We start from the raw sequence: 23,061 nt of genomic DNA, 5'->3' as shown, positions 1-23,061 counted from the left end.
CACTTGAACAGGTACGTGGATGGGAGGGATATGGAGGGCTATGGTCTGGGCACAGGTAGATGGGACTAGGCAGATTAATACTTTGGCATTGACTAGATGGGCTGAAGGGCCTGTTTCTCAGCTGCAGTACTGTATTCCATGGCTCTATAACTCTCTTGGGAAGTTCGTGCATTGACAACCTGAATCTTGTGCACACGGTGCAAAGTACTCGGAAGGTATGAAGCTGGGTGGAGTGAAAGTAAAGAGAGCACTGGGTAGATTAAATTAGCTTTATTTGTTATGTGTACATTGAAACATACAGTGAAATGCGTCGTTTATGTCAACAACCAACACAGCCTGAGGATGCACTGAGGGCAGCCCGCAAGTAACACCATTCTCCCAGCACCAAGATAGCATGCCCACAGTTTACTAACCCTAATCCGTACGCCTTTACAATATTGGAGGAAACTGGAGTATGAACTGTGTGAAGTGCCTTGAGGTATTTCATTCTGATAAAAGCACCATCGGACAGGTTATATTGTACGCTTCTGTAAGACACTGGGGAAGTATGTAACTAATGATCCAAATCTTCCCCTGGCTTTCTGTGCTCACACTTGCTTCAGCAGTTCTCAGCTTTCGAGATTCAAGATTCAGATTTATTTATCACACGTACATCAAGGAAGCTTAGGCTACAGCCTGACCTCAAATCCCCCACATCCCTGTCCCTAAACCATCCCTACAAACCTTAAAATTAACTAACTCTGAGACATGACCTTGACGGATACCGCTTTCTTTATCATCAGCAGGCAGCTCAGGACTGACTGGCACCATGGAAAGCCCAGGCACCTGGATCGGATATTGTAATTGACCTGGACTGTGGCAGCAGAGCAATCAAATGCCAGACATTGATAGCGTACCCACTACTGTTTCCTTGTTTGTTTTATGAATCAAAATAAATTAATTGATTCTTGGTTCAAAAGAAATTTATTGAAACATCAACAAAAAATGTTATTTAAAATATCGTTCTCCGTACCTTGGATGCAGATCGGCCCTGACATTGCCCACTGGTGTCAAAAAGAGCCCTGGAGTGTGGATTGTGTGAAGACCTGGACCTAGACTGTAGAAGGTACCAAGATTGAGGGTGTAGTGGCCAGCTAGGAAGGTTATCAAAGCTTGCAGAAGGATCTTGTCCAGCTGGAAAAATGGGCTTAAAATGGTGGATGGATACAGGCAAGTGTGAGATGTTTCTCACACCAGGATAGGTGACAGAAGTTTGTGTAGGGGAGCACTTTGGATCTAGTGATCATAATTCCATTAGTTCCAATGTAATTATGGAGAAGTATAGTTCTGGTCTTTGGGTTGAGATTCTAAACTGGAGAAAGACCAATTTTGATGGTATCGCAAAGGATTTGGCAAGTGTGGATTGGGACAGGCTGTTTTCTGTCAAAGGTGTACTTGGTAAGTAGGAGGTTGTAAAATGTTGAAGCCCTTGTTAAGAAAAAATAGGAAGTGCATAGCAGGGATAGGCAAGTAGGAACAAATGAGGTACTTGAGGAGTAGAAGAAATGCAAGAAAGCACTTAAGAAAGAAATCAGGAGGGCTAAAAGAAGGCATGAGGTTGCTTTAGCAGACCAAGTGAAGGAGAATCTCAAGGGCTCCTACAGATATATACAGAGCAAAAGGGTAGTGAGAGAGAGAATTGGTCTTCTGGAATTTCAGAGTTTATGCATGGAGCCAAAAAAAGATAGGGGAGATTTAAATGGATCTTCTTTGCATCTGTATTTACTGAGGTAAATGATGCAAAGCAGCAGTGAGATAATGGACCATGTATAGATTACAGAGGTGTAGGTGTTTGCTGTCTTCAGGTAAATTGGGGGCAAGTCCCTAGAGCCTGACAAGATATTCCCTCGGACCTTGTGGGAGGTGCGATCAAAAATTGCAGGGGCCATAGCAGATATATTTAAAATGTCCTTAGCCCCAGGTGAGGTGTCGGAGGATAGCTAATGTTCCTTTGTTTAAGAAAGGCTGTAAGAATAAGCCGGGAAATTGTAGGCTGGTGAGCCTGATGTCACTTGTTGGCTACCTAGGACAGTCCATGTTCCAAGCCTTCCCCAGTAATGCTCCCCAACTCTTCCAACACTACGTTGGTACTGCTGCATACACCCATGTTGAGCTCGTCAATTTCCTTAACTTTGCCTCCAACTTCCACCCTGCCCTTAAATTCACTTGGTCCATTTCTGACACCTCCCTCCCCTTTCTCGATCCCTCTGTCTCCATCTGTTGAGACAGACCTACTGAATCCCATGGTTATCTTGACTATACCTCTGCCTATCCTGTCTCCTATTAAAGTGCTATTCCCTTTTCTCAGTTCCTTCGTCTCCATCACATCTGTTCCCATCTTCTTTTCCAGGACATCAGAGGTATCCTCTTTCTTCAGAGAACAGGGTTTTCCTTCCTCCACCATTGATGCTGCCCTCACCTACATCTCCTCCATTTCCCAAGCAGCCAGGTCACACCATCTTCCCGCCACCTTAACAGTGATAGAGTTCCTCTTGTCCTCACTACCACCCCATGAGCCTCCGCATCCAACACATCATTCCCCGCAACTTCTGCCATCTCCAAAGGGATCCTACCACAAACTTATCTTTACCTCTCCCCCTCTCCACCTTCCACAGTGATCGCTTCCTCTGTGATTCCCTTGTCCATTCATCCCACCCAACTAATGTCCCCCTCCCCCGCCAATTATCCCTGCAAGTGCTACATCTGCCCATACACCTCCTCCTTCATCTCCATTCAGGGCCCCAAACAGTTCTTCCAGGTGAGCCAATATTTCCCCTGCGAGTCTGCTGGGGTCTGCTTTTGTGTTTGGTTCTCTTGATGCAGCCTCCTCTACATTGGTGAAACCCCGTTGTAAATTGGGACACCGCTTCATTGAGCACCTCCACTCTATCTGCCAAAAGCAGAACTTTCCGGCCCCATTGTCATTGCCATCCCCACATATGGTCATGGTCTCCTCATGATGGGGTCACCCCAAGGGTGGAGGAGCAACATCTGATATTCTGTCTGGGTAGCCTCCAACCTGATGGCATGAATATCACTTTCTTCTTCTGGTAAAAAAAATCCCTCCCCTCCCCCTTCATCTATTCATCACTCCGACCCCTTACCTTTTCTCACCTGCCTATCACTTCCCTTGGGTCCCCTCCTCATTCCCTTTCTCCAAATGGTCCACTCTCCTCTCCTCTCAGATTCCTTCTTCTCCAGCCCTTTACCTTTCCTATCCACTTGGGTTCACCTATCACCTTCTGCCTATCCTCCTTCCACTTCCCCATCTTTTTTATTCTGGCTTCTTCCTTTTCAGACCTGAAAAAGGGTCTCGGCCCAAAACGTCGACTGTTTATTCATTTCCATAGATGCTGCCTGACCTGTCGAGTTCCTCCAGCATTTTGTGTGATTACTAGTAGGTAAATTATTGGCAGTTATTCTAAGGGACCGGATATATGCGTATTTGGATGGGACTAGGGAGAGTAATAGTTCATGGGGCCGAAGGGCCGGTTTCTGTGGCTCGGAATCTTTAACGGGAGACTCCTGCTCTGGCGACACGGCGGAGAGCGGAAATGACGATTGAGTGGGGCGGAAGCGTTCTCTGTGGAGTCCCCAGCGGGTCGGAAGTGACGCCATTGCGCTGGTGCAGGGCGGCCGGAGCTCTGGGTGAGTGAGGGAGTTGGTAGTGGAGGGCGGGGAGAAGTGTGGAGTGGGGTTTAGGGACTGAGGGGGAGGGAGGAGTATCTGTGAGGGGAAAGAGGAGGAGGAGGTGAGGAAGGTGACGAGCGGGCGGATTTGATGGAGGAGGAGGAGGTGGGTGTTGGTGGGTTGTGGGCTGAGGGGAGAGAGATGAGGAGAGGTTGGTGAACTGGGTGGGGTGGGATGGGATGTGTGGGTCTGGCTGAGGGGAGGGAAGTGGGAGTGTGAAGGGGAGGGGGAGTTTGAGTGGAATGTTTGGGTTTGGGCTGAGGGGAGGGAGGGAAGCGAATGGGAGGGGGTGTTGGAGTGGAATGTTTGGGTTTGGGCTGAGGGAGAGAGGTGTGTTGGGTGGAGGAGATGAGAGGCTGGTGGATGGGTAACCTGTTGTGGGGCTTGGGGTCTGTTGAAGGTTGGGATGGGAGAAGATGGTTGTAATTTGTGGGTTGTGGAGGTTGAGTCAGATATGCAGAGGAGAGGGTTGGGATGTGGATGATGTGGGTTTGTGGGTGATGTTGAAGGTTTAGGAGGAAGGGGGAATGGCTGGCATGTGGGTTGGGATTGTTGTGGTGAGGATTCAGACTGAGGAGAATATTGCTGATGATGTTTGGGACAATTTGGGAGGAGAGTTTGTAGTAGGTCTGTGGGGAGTCATTGGGTGGGGTGGTGTTGACAGTATGGAAGGGTTTGGATGTGAGATGGTGAAGAGTTAGAAGGATGGGAAGGTTGGGATGGGGGTATGATGGAGTTGGGGCATGATAGGATTCGGAGGTTGATATTGAGGATTGGTTGGGTGGAGGGGAAAAAGCAGGGTTGGGGCAAGCAATGTCGGACTAATACAAATGCCGGAGTATACAAGATAATACGAGGAAGCTGTGAAAGATCTGTGCCAGGCTTGGCTCCTCCTGTGGATCCGAGTCTCACTTCGTCCAGCCTTTTGATATTTGTTCACTTCTGTAATCATAAATGCTGTAGTGTACTCTCCCCTTGCAGCAGAGAATTTAGAAACTCTCCAGCCTCTGAGAACAAATCTCTATACACTTCAGTTTTAAATAACCTCCCCTTATCTTGTATCTGTGCCTCCCCACTGGCTGACTCTCTGTCTATTGGAAACACCTCACATTTACCCTGTCAAGCTCCCTCAGCACCTGTAAGTTTCAGTCAGATCTCTCCTCATTCGTCTGAACTGTAAAGGATTTGATCAAACTTCTTCAGTGATAGAACAGCCTTAAGGGATTATTCTGCACAAGTTGCCCTGCAAATGGATAGGGTGGTTAAGAGGGCGTATGGTGTGTTGGTCTTCATTAGAGGGGGGAATTGAGTTAAAGAGCCACAAGGTAATGCCACAGCCCTATAAAGCCCTGGCTGGGCCATGCTTGGAATATTGTGTTCGGTTTTAGTCGCCTCATTAGAGGTAGGATGTGTAGGCTTTAAGAGAGGGTGCAGAGGAGATTTACCAGGATGTTGCCCGGATTAAAGGATATTTCTTACGAGGATAGGTTAAGTGAGCTAGGGCTGTTCCCTTGGAGTGAAGGAGGATGAAAGGGGACTTGATAGAGCTATACAAAATAACAAGCATAGAACGATTGGATAGACAGAAACTTTATCTCGGCAGAAATGGCTAATACAAAGGGGCATAATTCTTATGTGATTGATGGTAAATAGGGGAGATATCAGTGTAGTGTCTTTTTTACACAGTGGAGAGTGTGTGGAACACACTGCCAGGGGTGGTGGTAGAGGCAGGTACTTTGGGAGATTTAAGAGACTTTTAGAAAGTACATGGATGAAAGAAAAATAGAGGGCTATGTAGTAGGAAAGGGTGAGATTGATCTTGGAGTGGGTTAAAGGGTTGGCACAACCTTGTGGGCTGAAGGGCCTGCACTGTGCTGTGTTCTAAAGTGGGGGTTCCCAACCTTTTATATGCCATGGGCCAATACCATAAGGCAAGGGGTCTGTGGGGGTGGGGTGAAGGGGGCTGACAGGTAACCTGATAGAGGTTGATAAAATCATGACGGGCATCGCGGTCTTTTTCCAAGGGTGAGGGAGTATAGAAGTTTAAGGAGAGAGGGGAAAGGTTTTAATGAGACCAGAGGACCATATAAGAGGGGTCAGCAATGCAAAGAGTAAGCAGCTTCAAGTTCCTAGGCATCAACATCTCAGAGGATCTGTCCTGGGCCAAGTGGTTAAGGCATCAGTCTAGTGATCTGAAGGTCGCTAGTTCAAGCCTCAGCTGAGGCAGCTTGTTGTGTCCTTGAGCAAGGCATTTAACCACACACTGCTCTGTGACGACACTGGTGCCAAGCTGTATTGGCCATAGTGCCCTTTCCTTGGACAACATCGGTGGCATGGAGAGGGGAGACCCTGGAAACCTTCCAAGGTGCAAATCAAATCCATGGTCTTGCCTATATATATATATCCTGGGCCAAACATATTTAGCAGGAGGTGAAGGGCGTTGGGGTGATAGGGTGGAGGATGGGACAGTTGGTATACAAATAGATGCAGGAAGGACAGGCAGATGACAAGGCAAAATTGCAGTCAGTGGGATCAGTTGAAGTGTAACATGGAGCAAAGTTGTAAAGGTTGATGAATACAGGACTGAAGGTGTTACGTTTGAATGCATGCCGTATATGGAATAAGGTAGGTGATCTGTAGTGCAGTTAGAGATTGGCAGGTATAACTTCTAGGCATCACTGAATCTTGGCTGAAAGATCATAGCTGGAGGCTTAATATCCAAGGATACGCATTTGTATCAAAAGGACAGATGGGTAGGCAGAGAGGGTGGGGTGACTCTTGATAAAATGAAATCAAATCCTTAGAAAGAGGTGACATGGGGTCAGAAGATGTAGAATCCTTGTGGATAGAGGTAAGACACTGCAAGGGTAAAAAGACCCTGATGGGAATTGTATACATCCTCTGAATAGTAGCCAGGATGAGGGGTACAAATTACAAAGGGAGATAGAAAAGGCATGGAATTCACCCTGAGGTTTAAAAAGGAGTAGATAACGTATCAGCATTTCAGTGGAGTAAAGGGCATTACAGAGGCATGAGAGAGTACCTGGTCTAAGATGATTGGAAAGGGACTCTAGCAGGGATGACGGCAGAACAATAATAGCTGGAGTTTCAGAGAGCAGTTTGGAAGACGCAGGAGAGATACATCCCGAAGATGAAGAAGTGTTTTAAAGGGAGGATGATGCACCAGTGACTGACGAGGGAACTCAAAGGCTGCATGAAAGCAAGAGAAGGAGTATTACATTAAAAAAAGTGGGAAGATAGAGGATTGAGATGTATTTAAAAGCCATCAGTAGGGAACTGAAAAAGCCATGAGGAGAGAAAGGATTAAATATGAAGATAAGCTAGCCAATAATATAAAAGAGGATACCAAAGGTTTTGCTGCTACTGAACAAATTTCATGTCATATGTCAGCAACAATAAATCTGATTCTGATATGAACATAGGGAATGAGCTACCAGAGAAAGTGGTAGATGAGAGTACATCAACAACGCTGACAATGCACTTGGACAGATACACACATATATACATGCGAAGGGTTTAGAGCGAGCTCAGGTAGACTGTTTGACCAGCAAGGGTAAGTTGGGTTGAAATGCCTGTTTCCATGCTGTGTGACAATGGGGCTTCAGTTCTCTGTCTTCCCACTGAATTGCTCATCCTTCAGGCACCTCCTGCCCACCCGTGACTCCAACATTGGTCTCGTCAGCAGGCATAGAAACAGCGTGAATGTGAGGGGCCTTGAACCCGGGGTCGGACTGAGCTGGAGTAAAGGAGCAGGTAAGAATAGCCAGAAAGATGTTGGTGTCTACATTTCATAAGCCATAGCAGTGTTAAGCCATTTGGCCCACCCAGTCTGTTGTGCTATTCCATCATACCTGATTTATTACACCTCTCAACCCCATTCTTCTACCTTCTCACTGTAATCCTTGACGTCATTACTAATCAGGAACTTACCAACCTCTGCTTTAAATGTAATGAATTCCACAGATTCTCCACTCTCTGCCTAAAGAAAATCCCCATCTCTCTTTTTAAAGTGACCTCCTTCTATTCTGAGGCTGTTCCCACTGTAGGAAACATCCTCTCCATTTCCATTCTATCTTGGCTTTTCAGTATTCGCTAGGTTTCAGTGAGATGACCCCTCATTCTTCTAAGCTCCAGCAAGTACAGGCCCAGGACCATCAGCCACTCATCATATGTTAAACCTCCTCAGGAGCCTCTCCAATGCCAGCACATCCTTTCATAAATAAGTTCACATTCAAGTTTATTATCACTCAACCATACATATGTACAGGTGTACCCCGTTTTTCGAACGTTCGCTTTACGAAACCTCACTGTTACGAAAGACCTACATTAGTACCCTGTTTTCACTTTCAGAAGGTGTTTTCACTGTTACGAAGAAAGGTAGCGTGAGATAAAAAATCAGCGCGCTATAAAAGGCAGCGCGCGCCCCGAGCAGCTACTCTGCCCCGGATTCGGAACGGCATTGCTGAAACACGTTGCATTGAGCAGCCGTTAGCAAGATGAGTTCTAAGGTGTCGGAAAAGCCTGAAAGAGTAAGGGTGTTACACTTAGCGTAAAACTAGACATAATTAAGCGTTTCGATCGTGGTGAACGAAGCAAGGACAAAGTGAGTTTGGCTTGTGGAAGTTGATGAAGATGATGTTGAAGAGGTTTTGGCATCCCATGACCAAGAATTGATAGATGAAGAGCTGATGCAATTGGAAGAGGAAGGGATAACAATCGAAACCAAATGCAGAAAGTGAAGCAACTGCGTGAGATTTTCGCTGCAATGGTAAAGTACGACTTTAATTTTGAAAGGGTACGTAGGTTTGGGGGATATTTGCAGGATGGTTTGAGTGCCTACAAACAACTGTATGACAGAAAAATGCGCGAAGCTCAGCAGTCAAGCAAGCCTTCCACATCAGCCACAGCAGACGACGAATCTCGACCTTCGACATCGAGGCAGGCAGTCATAGAAGAAGAGCTGCCTGCCTTGATCGACGATGAGATGACACCCCCATGTCCCACCACCCCAACACCCGGGCCCCGGACAGATACTGTACCGATTCGCGAAGAACGCAGCAGTAGCCAGGAGGCACACAGCACATCTTTAAGAAAAAAGCCTAAATGAACATGCTAATTAATTAGGTGCCGCCGATATGTAATTGTCGGCCCAGATCAGAGGCGATGCAATCTGCTCTGATCTGTGCCGACATTTACATGCTGGGCAGCACCTAATTAATTAGCATGTTCATTTAGGCTTTTTTCTTAAAGATGTGCTGTGTGCCTCCCGGCTACTGCTGCGTTCTGCACGGCAATGTATCGGGTCGACGGCCCGGAGGGTGGAGGCCACTGCACCACCCAGCCTGCGACGACTCAGTCTAACACACCATCATCAGTGTGCTCGGCACTGTATTCCCAATTCCGGTAAGTGATACTACACTGTACATACATTATTTCTACTTTATATAGGCTGTGTATTTTTACGTGTTATTTGGTAGATTTGGCAGCTTCATAGTTTAAAGATTACTGGAGAGCGCGTTTATGCCAACAGCCCTTGCGTGAGATTTTCTGCCAAGAGCACTTGCGTGAGATTTTCGCTACGGAGATCTGTGCAGGCAATCGTTGTAGAGAAGTATTTCTACTTTATATAGGCTGTGTATTTATCATATTATTCCTGCTTTTACTATATGTTACTGTTATTTTAGATTTTATGTGTTATTTGACATGATTTGGTAGGTTATTTTTGGGTCTGTGAACACTCACAAAATTTTCCCATGTAAATAAATGGTAATTGCTTCTTTGCTGTACGGCATTTCGGCTTACGAACCGTTTCATAGGAACGCCCTACCTTCGGATGGCGGGGGAAACCTGTATACAGCTAAACTAAACAACATGCCTCTGAGGCTAAGGTGCAAAACACAGTTCATATAGTCACACACAGCACATGTAGTTATGGTGCAGCACTTGCAGTCTCAAAATAATATTAGCACAAGACCCTGCGTGGCATGGCCTGAAGACACGTTAACGTAAAGTGCGGACGCCCAAAACTGCTCACAATATTCCGAGTGCAGTCTGACCAATGGCTTATAAAGCCGCAGCATTACATCCTTGCCTTTATATATTTTAGTCCTCTCGAAATGAGTGTTAATATTGCATTTTCCTTCCTGACCATCAACTCGACTGCTAGTTAATCTCGCAGGTTAGATGTTCCAGAGATGAGTGCTGGGTGACGAAACTGGTGTCTGCCTTAGACCTATTGCAGTGGGTCAAGGTTGTCTGCAAAACTGGAGTGGAATGTAAACCAGTTGTCCCATCAAATGCTGAGGGTCAGGCAGCAGCTGTGGGGGCTGCAACAGAGAGCCTTTCATCAGATCAAGGATGAAATCCAAACCCATCATTTGCACAGAGCTAAAAGAGTGGAGCACCAGAGAAAATGGATGACATGAGGGGAGAGTGGGAGCTGGGGCTGTACTGGGGAGAGTGAGCAATTGCTGGAAGTTTGAAGTGAAAAAGTGCTGGAAATACCCAGCACGCTGGGCAGCATCCGTGGGATGAGAGACAGGGTTAATGTTCCAGGAGGAAGATCAGCTGCTGGAGAAGCTCAGTGGGTCAGGCAGCCTCTGTGCAGAGGAAGGCACAGTTAGGATCTTCCACCTGGTCGTCCCTGAAGCAGTCTGTGTTTGGTCCAGGACTCCAGCATCGGAGACCTTGTCTGTCTCCGTGACTGGGACAGGATAAGTCCCCGTCAGCGGAACCAGCTGCTCCAGCACAGGGCTGGGTGGGCTGGTTATCTCAGTAGGGTGAGTCGGGGGGGCTGTGAATGGCTGGTTGGGTGGGGGTGGGGGTGGATGCAGGGGTGGGTTGCTGTTCCTCATTTGTTGCTTGGGATTTGTGTGGCTGGTTTATTATTGTCACCTGTACTGAGATACAGTGAAAAGCTTGTCTTACATACAATTCATGCAGATCATTTCATTACATGGTGCATTGAGCCCGTACAAGGGAGAACAGTAACAGAATGCAGAAAACTACAGAGAAAGTGCAGTGGCGGCCGACAATAAGGTGCAAGGTAATAACAAGGTCGATTGTGAAGCAAAGAATCCTGCTTATTGTAGTAAGGGACCATTCAATAGTCTTATAACAGCAGGATAGAAGCTGTCCTTGAGCCTGGTGTTTTGTGCTTTCTGACTTTTGTATCTTCTGCCTGATGGAAGTGGGGGGTGGGGGGAGAGATTGTCTGGGTGGGTGGGGTTTTGATTGCACTGCGTTACTGCGGCAGTGAGAAATCTAGACAGTCAGTGGAGGGGAGGCTGGTTTCTGTGATGTGCTGAGCTGTGTCCACAACTCTGCAGTTTCTTGCAGTCACAGGCAGAGCAGTCACCATACCAAGCCATGATGCATCGGATAGGGTGCTTTCTGTAGCACATTATTATAAATTGGTAAGAGTCAACAAGGACATGAATTTCTTTTGCCTCCTCTACTGAGGCAGCAAGAACCAACGCACAAAATGCTGGAGGAAACCAGCAGGTCAGGCAGCATCTGTGGAGGGGAATAAACAGTCACTGTTTGGGCTGAGAGCTTTCGTTGGAACTCAGACAGAGTCTGTGGAGTTCCAGTCCCCTGCCCGTCTAACTCCTGCCCACCCTTCATTTCTGTTTCCCAGGTACGCACCCCACCCACCCCTCCGATGATGGACGAGCTGGCCCATGACCTGGCGTCTGCGCTGGACGAGACATCTGAGCAGAACCGTCTGGACGAGGAGGGGTGGGAGGGGCCGTGCCCCAGCCCCCGCCAGCCCCAGCGGCGGCAGACCCGCAAGCGCCGGGGCCGGAAACGGCGCTCCATCTCGAACCGGCCGCTCGACTATGGCCGCTGTTTTAGCGAGGCGTCTGGTTCCAGCCAGGAGGAGACGGCGGCCGGAGGGGGCGCCGCGGCGGGAGCTCCCAGTGACTCGGACGACGATCGGGCGGTCGTTCAGCGCCTCTCCTCCCTCAATGTGACGCTGAAGGGCAGGCAGTCAGCCTGGGGTGAGGGCGACGGTCCGGCGGAGGGAGGTCAGGGCCCAGGGCAGGGCCGCAGGAGGCGCCGGGCCAAGCCCCCCGCCGATGTCACCTCCTCCCTGCAGAAGAAACTGAAGGTGTCTGAGCCGGCGGCCCCTCCCTGCCCCTGGAGCCCTTCCGGGCCTTGCCAACACAAGAAGCAGCGGCTGCCTGAGGGAGGGGGCAGCCAGCGCGGCTCCCGGCCCCCTGCCACCCCCGGTGAAGGCATGGACTGCAGCCAGGAACACAAGGCATCGGACGAAAACATGACCGACAGGTGACTGCTAGGCAGCAGGGTGGGGGGAGTGAGGTTGGTTCCCAGAGCACCACACCCTCAGTCTGGTCCCTGACTCGCCCCTCATCCCATTCCATCCCCTACCCCCCTCAAACCCCTGACCCTGCAGCGTGTGATGGGATGGTGTGGAGGGAGCGTCACTCAATGTGCAGGCTGGTTGGAGTTGGGATGGAGGGGTTGGGTAGATGGTGTTCAGACGGGGCTCATTGACTCTCTGCTCTGTTCCCAGTGACGCCAGTGGCATGTGCAGCAGTGATGGACCGGTCTTGGGGTAGACCCGGAGCTCAGTGGGTGGGGGTGGGGGGGGGGGGTTGATCTCTCGTGCTCGGGTGGGTTTGGGGTGCTGTACGGGTGGAGCTCATTGACTCTGCTCTGACCGCAGTGACGCCAGCAGCGTGTGCAGCAGCGATGGACTCTTCACCAACGACGAGGGACGACAAGGTATGGATGCATGGGTTATGGGAGGGCGTGAAAGTGTAAGCAGTCATGGCTCCCTGCCCTAGTCGCTGGAAATGTCTTGGATCACACGAGACGGGATGGTGTGAGTGTGATGGGGGGGGGGGTGCGAGAGCACATGACAGTACAGTGTGGGAGGGTGGGAGCGCGTGACGGGATGGCGCGTGGGATGGTGCAGTGCAGAAGGAACACTCGGTGTGTCACTCTCCTTTTAGCTGGTTCCCCGGGGTGTCCCCCACGTGCACTTCAGTCTGCTGTGATTGTGGAGGGTGGGGCTGTGTGCCCCTGTGCCTGTGACCTGGGCTAGCTCCGGCAGTGTGGTGTGTCGGGACACGTTTGAGCTGTTGTGGAGCCGTGTCTCCTGTGACCGGGCCAGTTTGAGTTGATCGGGAGTAAAATGTTTTCTCATCACATTGGCTCCGCAAGAGGCAACAATTGAACAGTTGTCAGAACACTTTGTGTGAGCGGTAGACAGTGCGGTGAGTGGCAGGCCAGGTGGTGGGACTGAAGGGGTGAGTGACGCCATGAGGGTACGAGCGACGGGCTGTGTTGGGAGTGAGGGGGTGAGTTACACTCTGTGTTGGGAGTGAGGGTCAGGAATGGGGATCGACTTGGATTTAAGCAGCACCTGTGATATTCCCCGGACACCCAGGCCGTGGTGTAGGTGTGGAACTAGCCTTGTTCCCTGCATTGCTGGGGTTGTCTGAAACCCTCAGTTCAGTTGGTGGCCCTGGCCCTGGGGTCACATGGGAGACCCTCGGCCCATTGTGTCTCAGTGGTAGACCACCCACTTACACTTACCCTGTTTATTCTCTCACCCCTGCTCCCCTTTGACTCCCATACCTTCTGCCCCTGAGACAATCTACAAGTGGCCCCTTAACCAGCTAACCCACCCTAGGGTGCCCCGCGAGGTTACGGGGAGCATGCAGACTCCACAGACACAGGTCGGGATCTATCTAGGTCTCTGACCTGTGAGACAGCAGCACTCCGTCCTTCCCACTCCCTCCCTGGTTCTCAGCAGCCGGGTAGGGGGTGGGCGGAAGACGCAGCTGTGCCTTCCCCGAGGCCAGGGTGGATCCTGTCTCACTGGTCCCAATCAGCTGACCGTCTCTTCCCCAGTGTGGATCTCAGAGAAGCGGGTGGGGGGGAGGAGGATATGGAGGGAGAGGTGGGTGGGGGGATATGGAGGGAAAGGTGGGTGGGGGGAGGATATGGAGGGAGAGGTGGGTGGGGGGAGGATATGGAGGGAGAGGTGGGTGGGGGGAGGATATGGAGGGAGAGGTGGGTGGAGGGATATGGAGGGAGAGGTGGGTGGGGGAGGATATGGAGGGAGAGGTGGGTGTGGGGAGGATACGGAGGGAGAGACGGGTGGAGGGGGATACGGAGGGGGAGGTGGGTAGGATGGGGCAAGGGGTGGTGCCGCTGTGGACACTTGCTGCTGCCTGTGTGCCCAGGTGTGGAAGGGTGGGTAGGGTCAGTGGGTGAATGGGCTGAGGTGGACAGGGTAGGGCTGGGGCTGATGGTACTATGGACACTGACTGCTGCCTCCATGCCCAGGTGTGGGGTGGCGGGGTTGGTGAGTGGATGGGGCGGGGCGAGGCAGAGGGTTTGGCGTGACGTGGGTGTTCGATGGACGGGGTGGACACTGACTGCTGCCTCCGTCCCCAGGTGACGACGAGCAGAGCGACTGGTTCTACGAGGGAGACTGCGAGCAGGGGTTCCGCGTGCCCAAGCTCCTGCCGCACTGGGACGGCCTGAAGGCTCCGCTGGCCGATGGGGACCAGGGGGTGGGTACATACCCCTCTCCCCCCTTCCTCCTGCCGACACGGCCCGCACAGAGAGGTGAGAGTGGGGCTGGTCTGTGTACACCACACTGTCTGTATCACCGATTAACCTGGTAACCCGTGCATCCCTGTGGAACCCGAGCACCTGGAGGAAACCCTCGTGGTCGTGGGGAGAGCGTACAGACAGTGCCAGGGATTGAACCCAGGTCTCTGGCATTGCACTGACCGCTATGCCACCGTGCCGTCCGGCGTGTATGCAATGCCCTCCGTGTGCACGTCCTGCGCTGTCAGTGCGTTTCCCCGAGTTCTCCACACGTCATCGCGCTGCCCCTGACCTGTCCGTCTCTTCCCCTCTCCCACAGGCTACCATGCCCGGCTCAACCGTTTTCCCGGAATCGCCGCGCGCTGCATCCGGAAAGGTCGTCGGAGGCTGGTGGGAAAGGTCAGCAGTCAGGAGGGTGATAGGTTGGGGTGGGGGACAGGTCAGGGGGGTGGGGAGAATGGGTAAATGGTCCAGTATAGGGAGGGCAGTGGGTTTACACAGGTCCCAGGACTGGGTCAGGGGCTGTGCTGGACTGTGGGATCCGTACCCACCACTCCTCTGATCAATGTCCCACGCCTAGCCTTATGCCCACCCCTCCTCTTCCCTCCCCCCTCCCATCCTCAGCCCTCCCTCTCTGCACCTGACCCTCCCTCTTCCCTCTGGGCTCAACGCCATTCCCTCTGCCCTGACCCTGTGGTGAGACCCTCCCTGCACATCCGCAGTGATGACGGTTGCCCCGGTTGTGCTGCCGGTGACGGGGTGCAGTCCCAGGGGTCAGCAGCTTGGTGTGCAATCACATCCACCCTGGCAGTGCAGTGGGATCGGTAACTGCTGTCCCACCCACCCCAGTTTAACCCTCCCTGGCCCAGGATAGTCCTCAGTGAAGAAATTCACCACATCAAAGGCCATTTAGCCCTACCAGTTTGTGTGACCCCCCTCCCCCCAGCTGAATCCTTACCCACACCACGTCACAGGATCACCGTTCCACATTCACACCCTGTCAGGTTTGAGTGTGGGGGTTTCTGTCCCCTACCCTGTGTGGCCGCATGCTCCAGACCCATCACCCTTTGTTATCGCCCCTCCCCCCTCCCCCCCCCCCCCCCCAAATCTGGTCATTGATCTGAGGCCTACAGCTGCTGTCCCAGGGTGACACATCTGGCTGGGGTGGGGGGTGGATAGAGCAGTGGATGAGGGGTGGGAGGGTTGTTGGAGGGGGAGGGGAGGTTTGATGGAGGGATGGGTCAGTGGGGGGAGGGAAGGGACGGAATGCGAGAGTCACTGTCCGGGGTAGCCCCTGAGGTCTCCAACTCAGGAGGCGTCCCTGGTTGGGACGGCCTGTGGTAGGGGAGATTTTACTGGGTGAGCAGCTGGCTGACTGAGTGCTGTGGCACCGAACCAGCATGTGACAATGGGCTGAGTGGCCTTTGGCACCATGATACTGTAGTAACCCCCTCTTCTCTCTGGCACCCCCCCCGCCCCCCAACATGTCTGTGTGTGCCAACAGGAGGGGCCGGTGGGAGTCGTCCCCAGCGAGAGGGTGAATCACTTTGGGCAGGACCCTTACCGCAGGGAGTAAGTACTGATAACAGCGAAATCTTCCCCTACTCACACACAACACTGGATAAACCCCGGGGGGTGGGGGGGTTGCATTTGGTAGTGACATGGGGATTGGAGACCTCGGGTCAGGGAAGGTAAGGCGTGTGGAATATGGGAGTCAGTGGGATCCTCTTCACTGGGTGACCCAGGGGTGGGGAGGGGGGGCAGGTGACCCCGAGCAGTGGGGGTGGGCTGTGAGGAGCATGATGTTGGGGAAGGGTAACAGTGGCCCCTCATTGGGATTAGGGGGTGACGGGGCGGGAGAGGATTGTTGGGGGTGGTTGGACGGTGAGAGTACAGTCGGTGTGTGACCCTCTCTTACGGCAGGTTACGTCGCGTGAGGGTGGAGGGTGTCAGGAGTGGGAAGGGAGGGTCGGTCACACTGGGCTGGGGGGAGGGGGGGACGAGGATGGTGGGGTTACTGGTCAGTGTGTGACCTGCTCTTACTGCAGGCTACGTCGGGACGTGTGTGTGAGGGGTCAGTACCGCGAGTGGAGCATGCTACAGCCCCTGCGCCTCGGGGTAAGTAAACTCCCGCTGATACGTGGCTGGGGGTTGTGCGTGTGGAGTGGGGGGTGTGTGTGTCTCTCTGTGGGGAGGGGGGAAGGATCTGCGTTGCATGTTGGGACACTACAGTCAGAGACGTGTTTTGAAGTGACGGGGAGGAAGGTGGTCAGTGGTTCGAACGCCCACTGATCTTCAATGGCCACTGCTGGGCTGGGGAGGGGGTGTGGAGTGGCGCAGTGAAGGCAGCGCTAAGGGGTGGGGGGGTGGTTACAGGTTGGGCTGTGGTTAGGTCAGAGATCGCCCCTGTCCTTCTCGCTTCCTTCACTGACTCCTACTCCTGCATTTGCAGTTTAACCCTTTGATGCCCCTGTGCCCACTGGCAGTGCTGACTGATGGCTCCCACAGGAAGTGCTCCAACCTGCAGACCAAGGCACGGTGAGTTCCCCACCCCTCTACTGGCACAGGATCTCCTCTCACCTTTCCCTCCAAACCATGATCTGCCCTGGGTCTCCCTTCTCCCCTCCCCCCCTCCCCACTGCCTGGCACCGGATAGTATCTATACCATTTCCTGAGACTCTCCCCTCACCTGCACTTCCCTACCCCAAATCAGGGTCAGCTCCTGACCCCTGGGTCAGAGTGAGGTCAGCTTGGGGCTCTGCTCCCGAACCCTGACCTGAGCAGTGTGTCCGGTCAGGCTCCCTTTGCCGTGAAGTCCTGCTGCGTTTTGCCCTGTGGACGTTGCCCAGCGTGCTGCTGTGTTCCTGTGGCCACTGACTGTACCTATTACCTCCCCCCAGGCAGACGAGTGTCCACCTGGGCTCCCTGTGTACCGGTGACGTGAAGCGGAGACGGAAAACAGCAACCACATCCAGTCCTAGTGCAGGTATTGTGCTGAGAGATAGCCCCTCACCCCACAAATCACAGCTACAGTTCTCCCCTCCCCCCCCGCCCCCCACTGAACGGGACAGTGGTACATTGATACTGGGCTGTGAGGAGAGAGTGGGGCAATGGAAATACTGTGGGGACTGACTGGACGGTGGGGGGAGAGAGAGGGTTAATGGGATTAGTTTGAGGACTAACAAAATGCTGTAGGGAGAGACAGGGTCAGTGGGATTAGTGTGGGACTGACGCAGGGCTGTGGGGGAGAGTGGGTCTGTGGGATCAGTTTGGGGACTGACACTGGGCTATGGGGAGAGTGGGTCTGTGGGATCATTTTGGGGATTGATGCAGGGCTATGGGGAGAGAGCGGAGCAGTGGAATTAGTTTGGGATTGAAAAATGGCTGTGGGAGGGACTAGCAGCCTGTAGGTGGGATCTTGTGATGCATGGCAGCTAGTCCTGGTGCCTGGCAGGGCGGAGTGAGTTAAGGTGTAGAGTGGATGTGCAGCATGCAGTGAATAGTGTATATTAAATGGTGTTTGGGTGTACTGTACACAGTACAGTAGGTATACTGTAGATGAATAGTTTAGTGTATTGTTTACAGTTTATGATGTGTTGATGTACTTTTTACATTGAATGGTGTAAGGTGTGTCTACTCTGGTGAGTAGTGTATTGTGGTTGTACAGTGTATGGTGAGTGGTGTACTGTGGTTGTACAATGAATGGTGTTCCGTGGGTGTATAGAGCATGGAGAATAGTGTTGCGTGGGTGGGTGGTGAACTGCACTCTGTGGGTGTACAGTGTATTGAATACCAGACTGTTGTGGGCGCAGTATGGCTCTATTCAGTTCGTTTCTCTCTCTCTCTCTCTCTCTCTCTCTCTCACAGCCACCTCGTGTCCCCACGGTGAGGGTGAAGGGGGCAGCCCAGAGGGGGCTGGGAACAAGGCGTCTGCCTGCATGGAGTGGGCTGAGGGCGAGACCAGAGCTGGACCGGGAGCAGAGAGCCCAGGCACTGGCAAGTGTGTGAATTCCCTGGTGTCTCTGCCCCCCGTAGTGTCTGCCCAGCTGTGACGAGACGGCTGGACCCCAGCAGAGCGACCTCTGGCAGCGTCAGTGAGGACGTGCATTGCCCTGTCTGGTCCCCACGTACCGACTGCTGCCTGGCTGTCAGACACTCAGACTCCGTAAGGACAGAGACATGCCTGCTCCATCCTGTGGGATCTTGCTGAGCTGTGGGCGCCCTGGCCCAGTCAGGATCCCATTTGAAGGCTCGGTTACCTCAGTGTTACATCGTGTACTCCGGCGAGACACTGACCATCATACCTAATAACACGTTGTGCTACAAACAGCACACGTTATACCCAGCCCTGCACTGGTGACATAACATACTGGAGGGTTCTACCAGCAACCTAGGTTGTATTATAAAATACAATACACAGAGGGTGTTGCAGTGCATACAGGAAGTTACACCCACTCATATGATTGTTTCATACATCACAAGGGTGTTAGACCCATTATTAATATAAATGTACTGATGTTCTCAACTCAATCTGTTGCAAGTGTGTGGTGAATATCTCAATTCAGATGTTCTACGTCCCACTGTTTCAGTGTGAAATCTGTACGCTATTTGTACTGTGTTTTATTGTTTGGTCTATTCCTCTGATTTGCAATATTACCTGCCCCTCCAAAATTTCTTGGTGCTTTCAGGAAGGCAGTCGAGATGCCATTTGTTCCACAGTCTCTGGAATTTCTAATGTCCCGAGTAACGTTTTAGAAAGAAAATTTTAAATTAAAATATTTTGATATTTCCCAACTCCTTTGGAATGTGTCTTTGAGTAGTTTCCAAAGTGTTTCTCCTGGTGTGTCTCATTGAGCAGAGACTGGAAATCCTGAGCAACTCTCACAAAACGCTGAAGACACTCAGCAAGCCAGGCAGCATCTGTGGAGGGGAATAAACAATCAATGTTTCAGCCAGAGACCATTCATCAGGACTGGGAAGGAAGTGGATATGGTGTGATGTGTCACCCAAATGCTGGCTGTAATGGGAGTATGAACATACCCTTTGATCCCAGGACACATCTCATGGGGTCATTTTGTCCCTGAAGATCCCTATGGAGTGCTAGCACGCTGGGAGCTGGCGTTGACTGAATGTTTTGCAGACCAGGTAGATGTGACTGAGAAAGGTGACGAGGGTACGGTCAGCAATAGAAATGTAAGTTAGGCAGAATAGTAGAATTTAGCTCATCAGTCTGAGGTGATGCCCTTTGGGGGGTTTAACTGAGGTGTGACACACAATGAGTAGCGGTCTGCAGGGGGCATTGAACAGAGGAACCTTAGTGGACACATCCAAAGAAAGATCAGCCTAATTTGTCTCAGGTACATTGAAATACAGTGAAATACATCATTTGCGTCTGTGGATGGGCTAGTGGGGGAGGCAGCCCTCAAGTGTCGCCATCCTCTTGATGCCAACATAGCATGCCCACAACTTACTGACCCTAGCCTGTATGTCCTTGCAATGTCAGAGGAGACCAGAGCACCGGAATGAACCCACACAGTCACGGGGACAGCAGTGGAATTGAGCCTGAGTTGCTGGTGCTGTAGCAGTGTCATGCTAACGCTAACCGCGACACTACCATGCTGCCTGGAGGGGGCAGACGTGTTAGTGAGGTGGTGAAGTGCCCTTCACTGGGCAGAATACAGAAAATCAGAGCAGGGCGCAGGTAGTACAATGTTGGCTGGAGCAGTGTGCACAGTTGTGGTCTTCATACAATGGGGAGCATGCGAATGTGCTGGCGAGGGTGGGGAAGTTTGGGGGTCACTGGGTGCTGAACTCCAGTTACAAGGGGTTGTTGGGTTTTCATTGGACATGGGGGACCTGCTCCCTGAGGGGGTATTGCAAGCAGAGTGTGTCACATTGAAGTATCTGGACCAAGCTTGGAGGGCTGCAAGAAAGTGCTGGTCGATGGGATTAGTATAGATGGTTGCTGGCCCTTGTGGCTACGGGGGTCAGGGGGTATGGAGGGAAGGCTGGGGCGGTGTTCTGAGTTGGATGATCAGCCATGATCATAATGAATGGCGGTGCAGGCTGGAAGGGCCGAATGGCCTACTCGTGCACCTATTTTCTATGTTTCTATGAATGGACAGGGTGAGCCAAAAGGCCTGGATCTATGCTGTCCAACTGGGTCACCATACCTGCCCTTCATAGGATTAAAACATCCTCTTGGCAGATAGCAATCGTTCCATAAACTGGTGGCTGCTCCGCCATCAGCACCCACCCCTACTGCTCCCTCCTTCGCACATTTCTGCTGCTCAATGAGTCCCCCCCCCCCCCACTCTCACCTTCCTGGTGCTCCCCCCCCTCACACATCCCTGTAGCTGTGAGTGTATCCGGTTGTAGTGCCTGTGGGATCTCTTCACCCAGTGACAAGAGCTGGGCTCTCACTGAAGGCTAGTGCCTTGCACAGTGTGACATTTCCTCGAACTGGTGGTCCTGCACTCCCTCGGACAGTTGCACCATCTATGACAGCCCTTCATACTTTGACCACATTCTAAGTCCTCGTAAACTCAGGCTTGGCTACAGCTCCGTAAGACCATAGTCATAGTCATACTTTATTAATCCTGGGGGAAATTGGTTTTCATTACAGTTGCTCCATAAATAATAAATAGTAATAGAACCATAAATAGTTAAATAGTAATATGTAAATTATGCCAATAAATTATGAAATAAGTCCAGGACCAGCCTATTGGCTCAGGGTGTCTGACCCTCCAAAGGAGGAGTTGTAAAGTTTGATGGCCACAGGCAGGAATGACTTCCTATGACGCTCAGTGCTGCATCTCGGTGGGATGAGTCTCTGGCTGAATGTACTCCTGTGCCCACTCAGTACATTACGTAGTGGATGGGAGACATTGACCAAGATGGCATGCAACTTAGACAGCATCCTCTTTTCAGACACCACCGTGAGAGAGTCCAGTTCCATCTTCACAACATCACTGGCCTTACAAATGAGTTTGTTGATTCTGTTGGTGTCTGCTACCCCAGCACACAACAGCAAACATGAAAGCACTGGCCACCACAGACTTGTAGAACATCCTCAGCATTGTCCGGCAGATGTTAAAGGACCACAGTCTCCTCAGGAAGTAGAGACGTCTCTGACCCTTCTTGTAGACAGCCTCAGTGTTCTTTGACCAGTCCAGTTTATTGTCAATTCGTATCCCCAGGTATTTGTAATCCTCCACCATGTCCACACTGACCTCCTGGATGGAAACAGGGGTCACCGGTACCTTAGCTCTCCTCAGGTCTACCACCAGCTCCTTAGCCTTTTTCACATTAAGCTGCAGATAATTCTGCTCACACCATGTGACAAAGTTTCCTACCGTAGCCCTGTACTCAACCTCATCTCCCTTGCTGATACATCCAACTATGGCAGAGTCATCCGAAAACTTCTGAAGATGACAAGACTCTGCGCATAAGGTATAGGAGCAGAAGTGGGCCATTTAGCCCATCGAGTCTACTCCATTTCATCATGGCTGATCCATTTTTCCTCTCAGCCCCAATCTCCTGCCTTCTTTCCATATCCCTTCATGCCCTGACTAACCAAGAACCTATCTACCTCTCCCTTAAATATACCCAATGACTTGGCCTCCACAGCCACCTTTGGCAATGAATTCCACAGATTCACTACTCTCAGTCTAAAGAAACACCTCCTCATCTCTGTTCCAAAAGGGCACCCCTTTATTCTGAGGCTGTGTCCTCTGGTCTTGGACTCCCCCATCATAGGAAACATCCTCCCCACATCCATTCTATCCAGGCCTTTCAACATTCAATAGGTTTCAGTGAAGTCACCCCTCATTCCAGTTAGTACAGGCCCAGAGCCATCAGATGCTCCTCATGTGACAAGCCTTTTAATCTCAGAAACATTTTTGTGAACCTCCTTTGAACTCTTTCCAATGTCAGCACATCCCAAAACTGCTCACAATACTCCATGTGAGACCTCTCCAGTGCCTTATAAAGTCTCAACATTACATGTTTGCTTTTATATTCTAGTCCCCTAAAATGAACACTAACACCACATTTGCCTTTCCGCACCATCGACTCAACCTGCAAATGAACCTTTAGGGAATCCTGCATGAGGACTCCCAAGTCTCTTTGCACCTCAGATTTGTGAATTTTCTCTCCATTTAGAAAATAGTCTACCCTTTTATTTCTTCTACCGAAGTGCATGACCATACACTTCCTGACACTGTATTCTATCTGCTACTTCTTTGCCCATTCTCCTAATCTAAGTCCTTATTTAGCAACTACTTCCTCAAAACTACCTGTCCCTCAACCTGTCTTCGTATTGTCTGCAAACTTGACCACAAAACAATCAATTCTGTCATTCAAATCATTGGGATATAATTTTTTTTTTAAAAAGTGGTTCCATCACAGACCCCTGTGGAACATCACTAGTCACTGGCTGCCAATTAGAAAAACCTCCCTTTATTCCCACTCTTTGCCTCCTGCCAATCAACCAATGACCTATCCATGCTAGTATCTTTCCTGTCACACCATGGGCTCTTAACTTGTTAAGCAGCCTTGGGTGGCACCTTGTCAAAGACCTTCTGAAAATCCAAGTACACAATATCCACCCATTTCTCTTTTGTCTATCCTGCTTGTTATTTCTTCAAAGAATTCCAACAGATTTGTCGGGCAAGATTTTCCTTTAAGATAACCATGCTGACTATGACCTGTTTTATT

The 23,061-nt window shown here is 51.1% G+C and overlaps 1 protein-coding gene across 10 annotated transcripts; it reads left to right on the top strand.

Moving 5' to 3' along the window:
* Positions 1-3,610: 3,610 nt before the first annotated feature.
* On the top strand, positions 3,611-19,132 carry LOC140204855 (G patch domain-containing protein 2-like). 10 transcript variants are annotated; one of them, XM_072271733.1, is made up of 12 exons: positions 3,611-3,687; positions 7,391-7,503; positions 10,693-10,795; positions 11,390-12,042; positions 12,443-12,501; positions 14,185-14,358; positions 14,663-14,742; positions 15,848-15,915; positions 16,392-16,461; positions 16,796-16,881; positions 17,244-17,329; positions 18,211-19,132. In XM_072271733.1, the coding sequence occupies exons 3-12, from the start codon at positions 10,745-10,747 to the stop codon at positions 18,393-18,395; spliced, it is 1,512 nt and encodes a 503-aa protein (XP_072127834.1). In that variant the 5' UTR covers positions 3,611-3,687; positions 7,391-7,503; positions 10,693-10,744; the 3' UTR covers positions 18,396-19,132. The 10 variants fall into 10 exon arrangements, with proteins under 10 accessions (XP_072127834.1, XP_072127860.1, XP_072127911.1 ...); XM_072271742.1 differs by having other exon boundaries at positions 3,656-3,687; positions 7,436-7,503; XM_072271759.1 differs by lacking the exon at positions 10,693-10,795.
* The last annotated feature ends 3,929 nt before the right edge of the window (positions 19,133-23,061 follow it).

This window comes from Mobula birostris, chromosome 1 (genome assembly GCF_030028105.1).
Source record: "Mobula birostris isolate sMobBir1 chromosome 1, sMobBir1.hap1, whole genome shotgun sequence".
NCBI lineage: Eukaryota > Metazoa > Chordata > Chondrichthyes > Myliobatiformes > Myliobatidae > Mobula > Mobula birostris.
This window is presented reverse-complemented; position numbering and strand designations above follow the sequence as displayed.

Coding starts and splice junctions, on each gene's coding strand:
- LOC140204855 (XM_072271733.1), top strand. CDS start 10,745: ATGCAGAAAACTACAGAGAAAGTGCAGTGGCGGCCGACAATAAGGTGC. Junction 14,359..14,662: donor GACACGGCCCGCACAGAGAG/GTGAGAGTGGGG, acceptor CCTCTCCCACAG/GCTACCATGCCCGGCTCAAC. Junction 16,462..16,795: donor TACAGCCCCTGCGCCTCGGG/GTAAGTAAACTC, acceptor CTGCATTTGCAG/TTTAACCCTTTGATGCCCCT.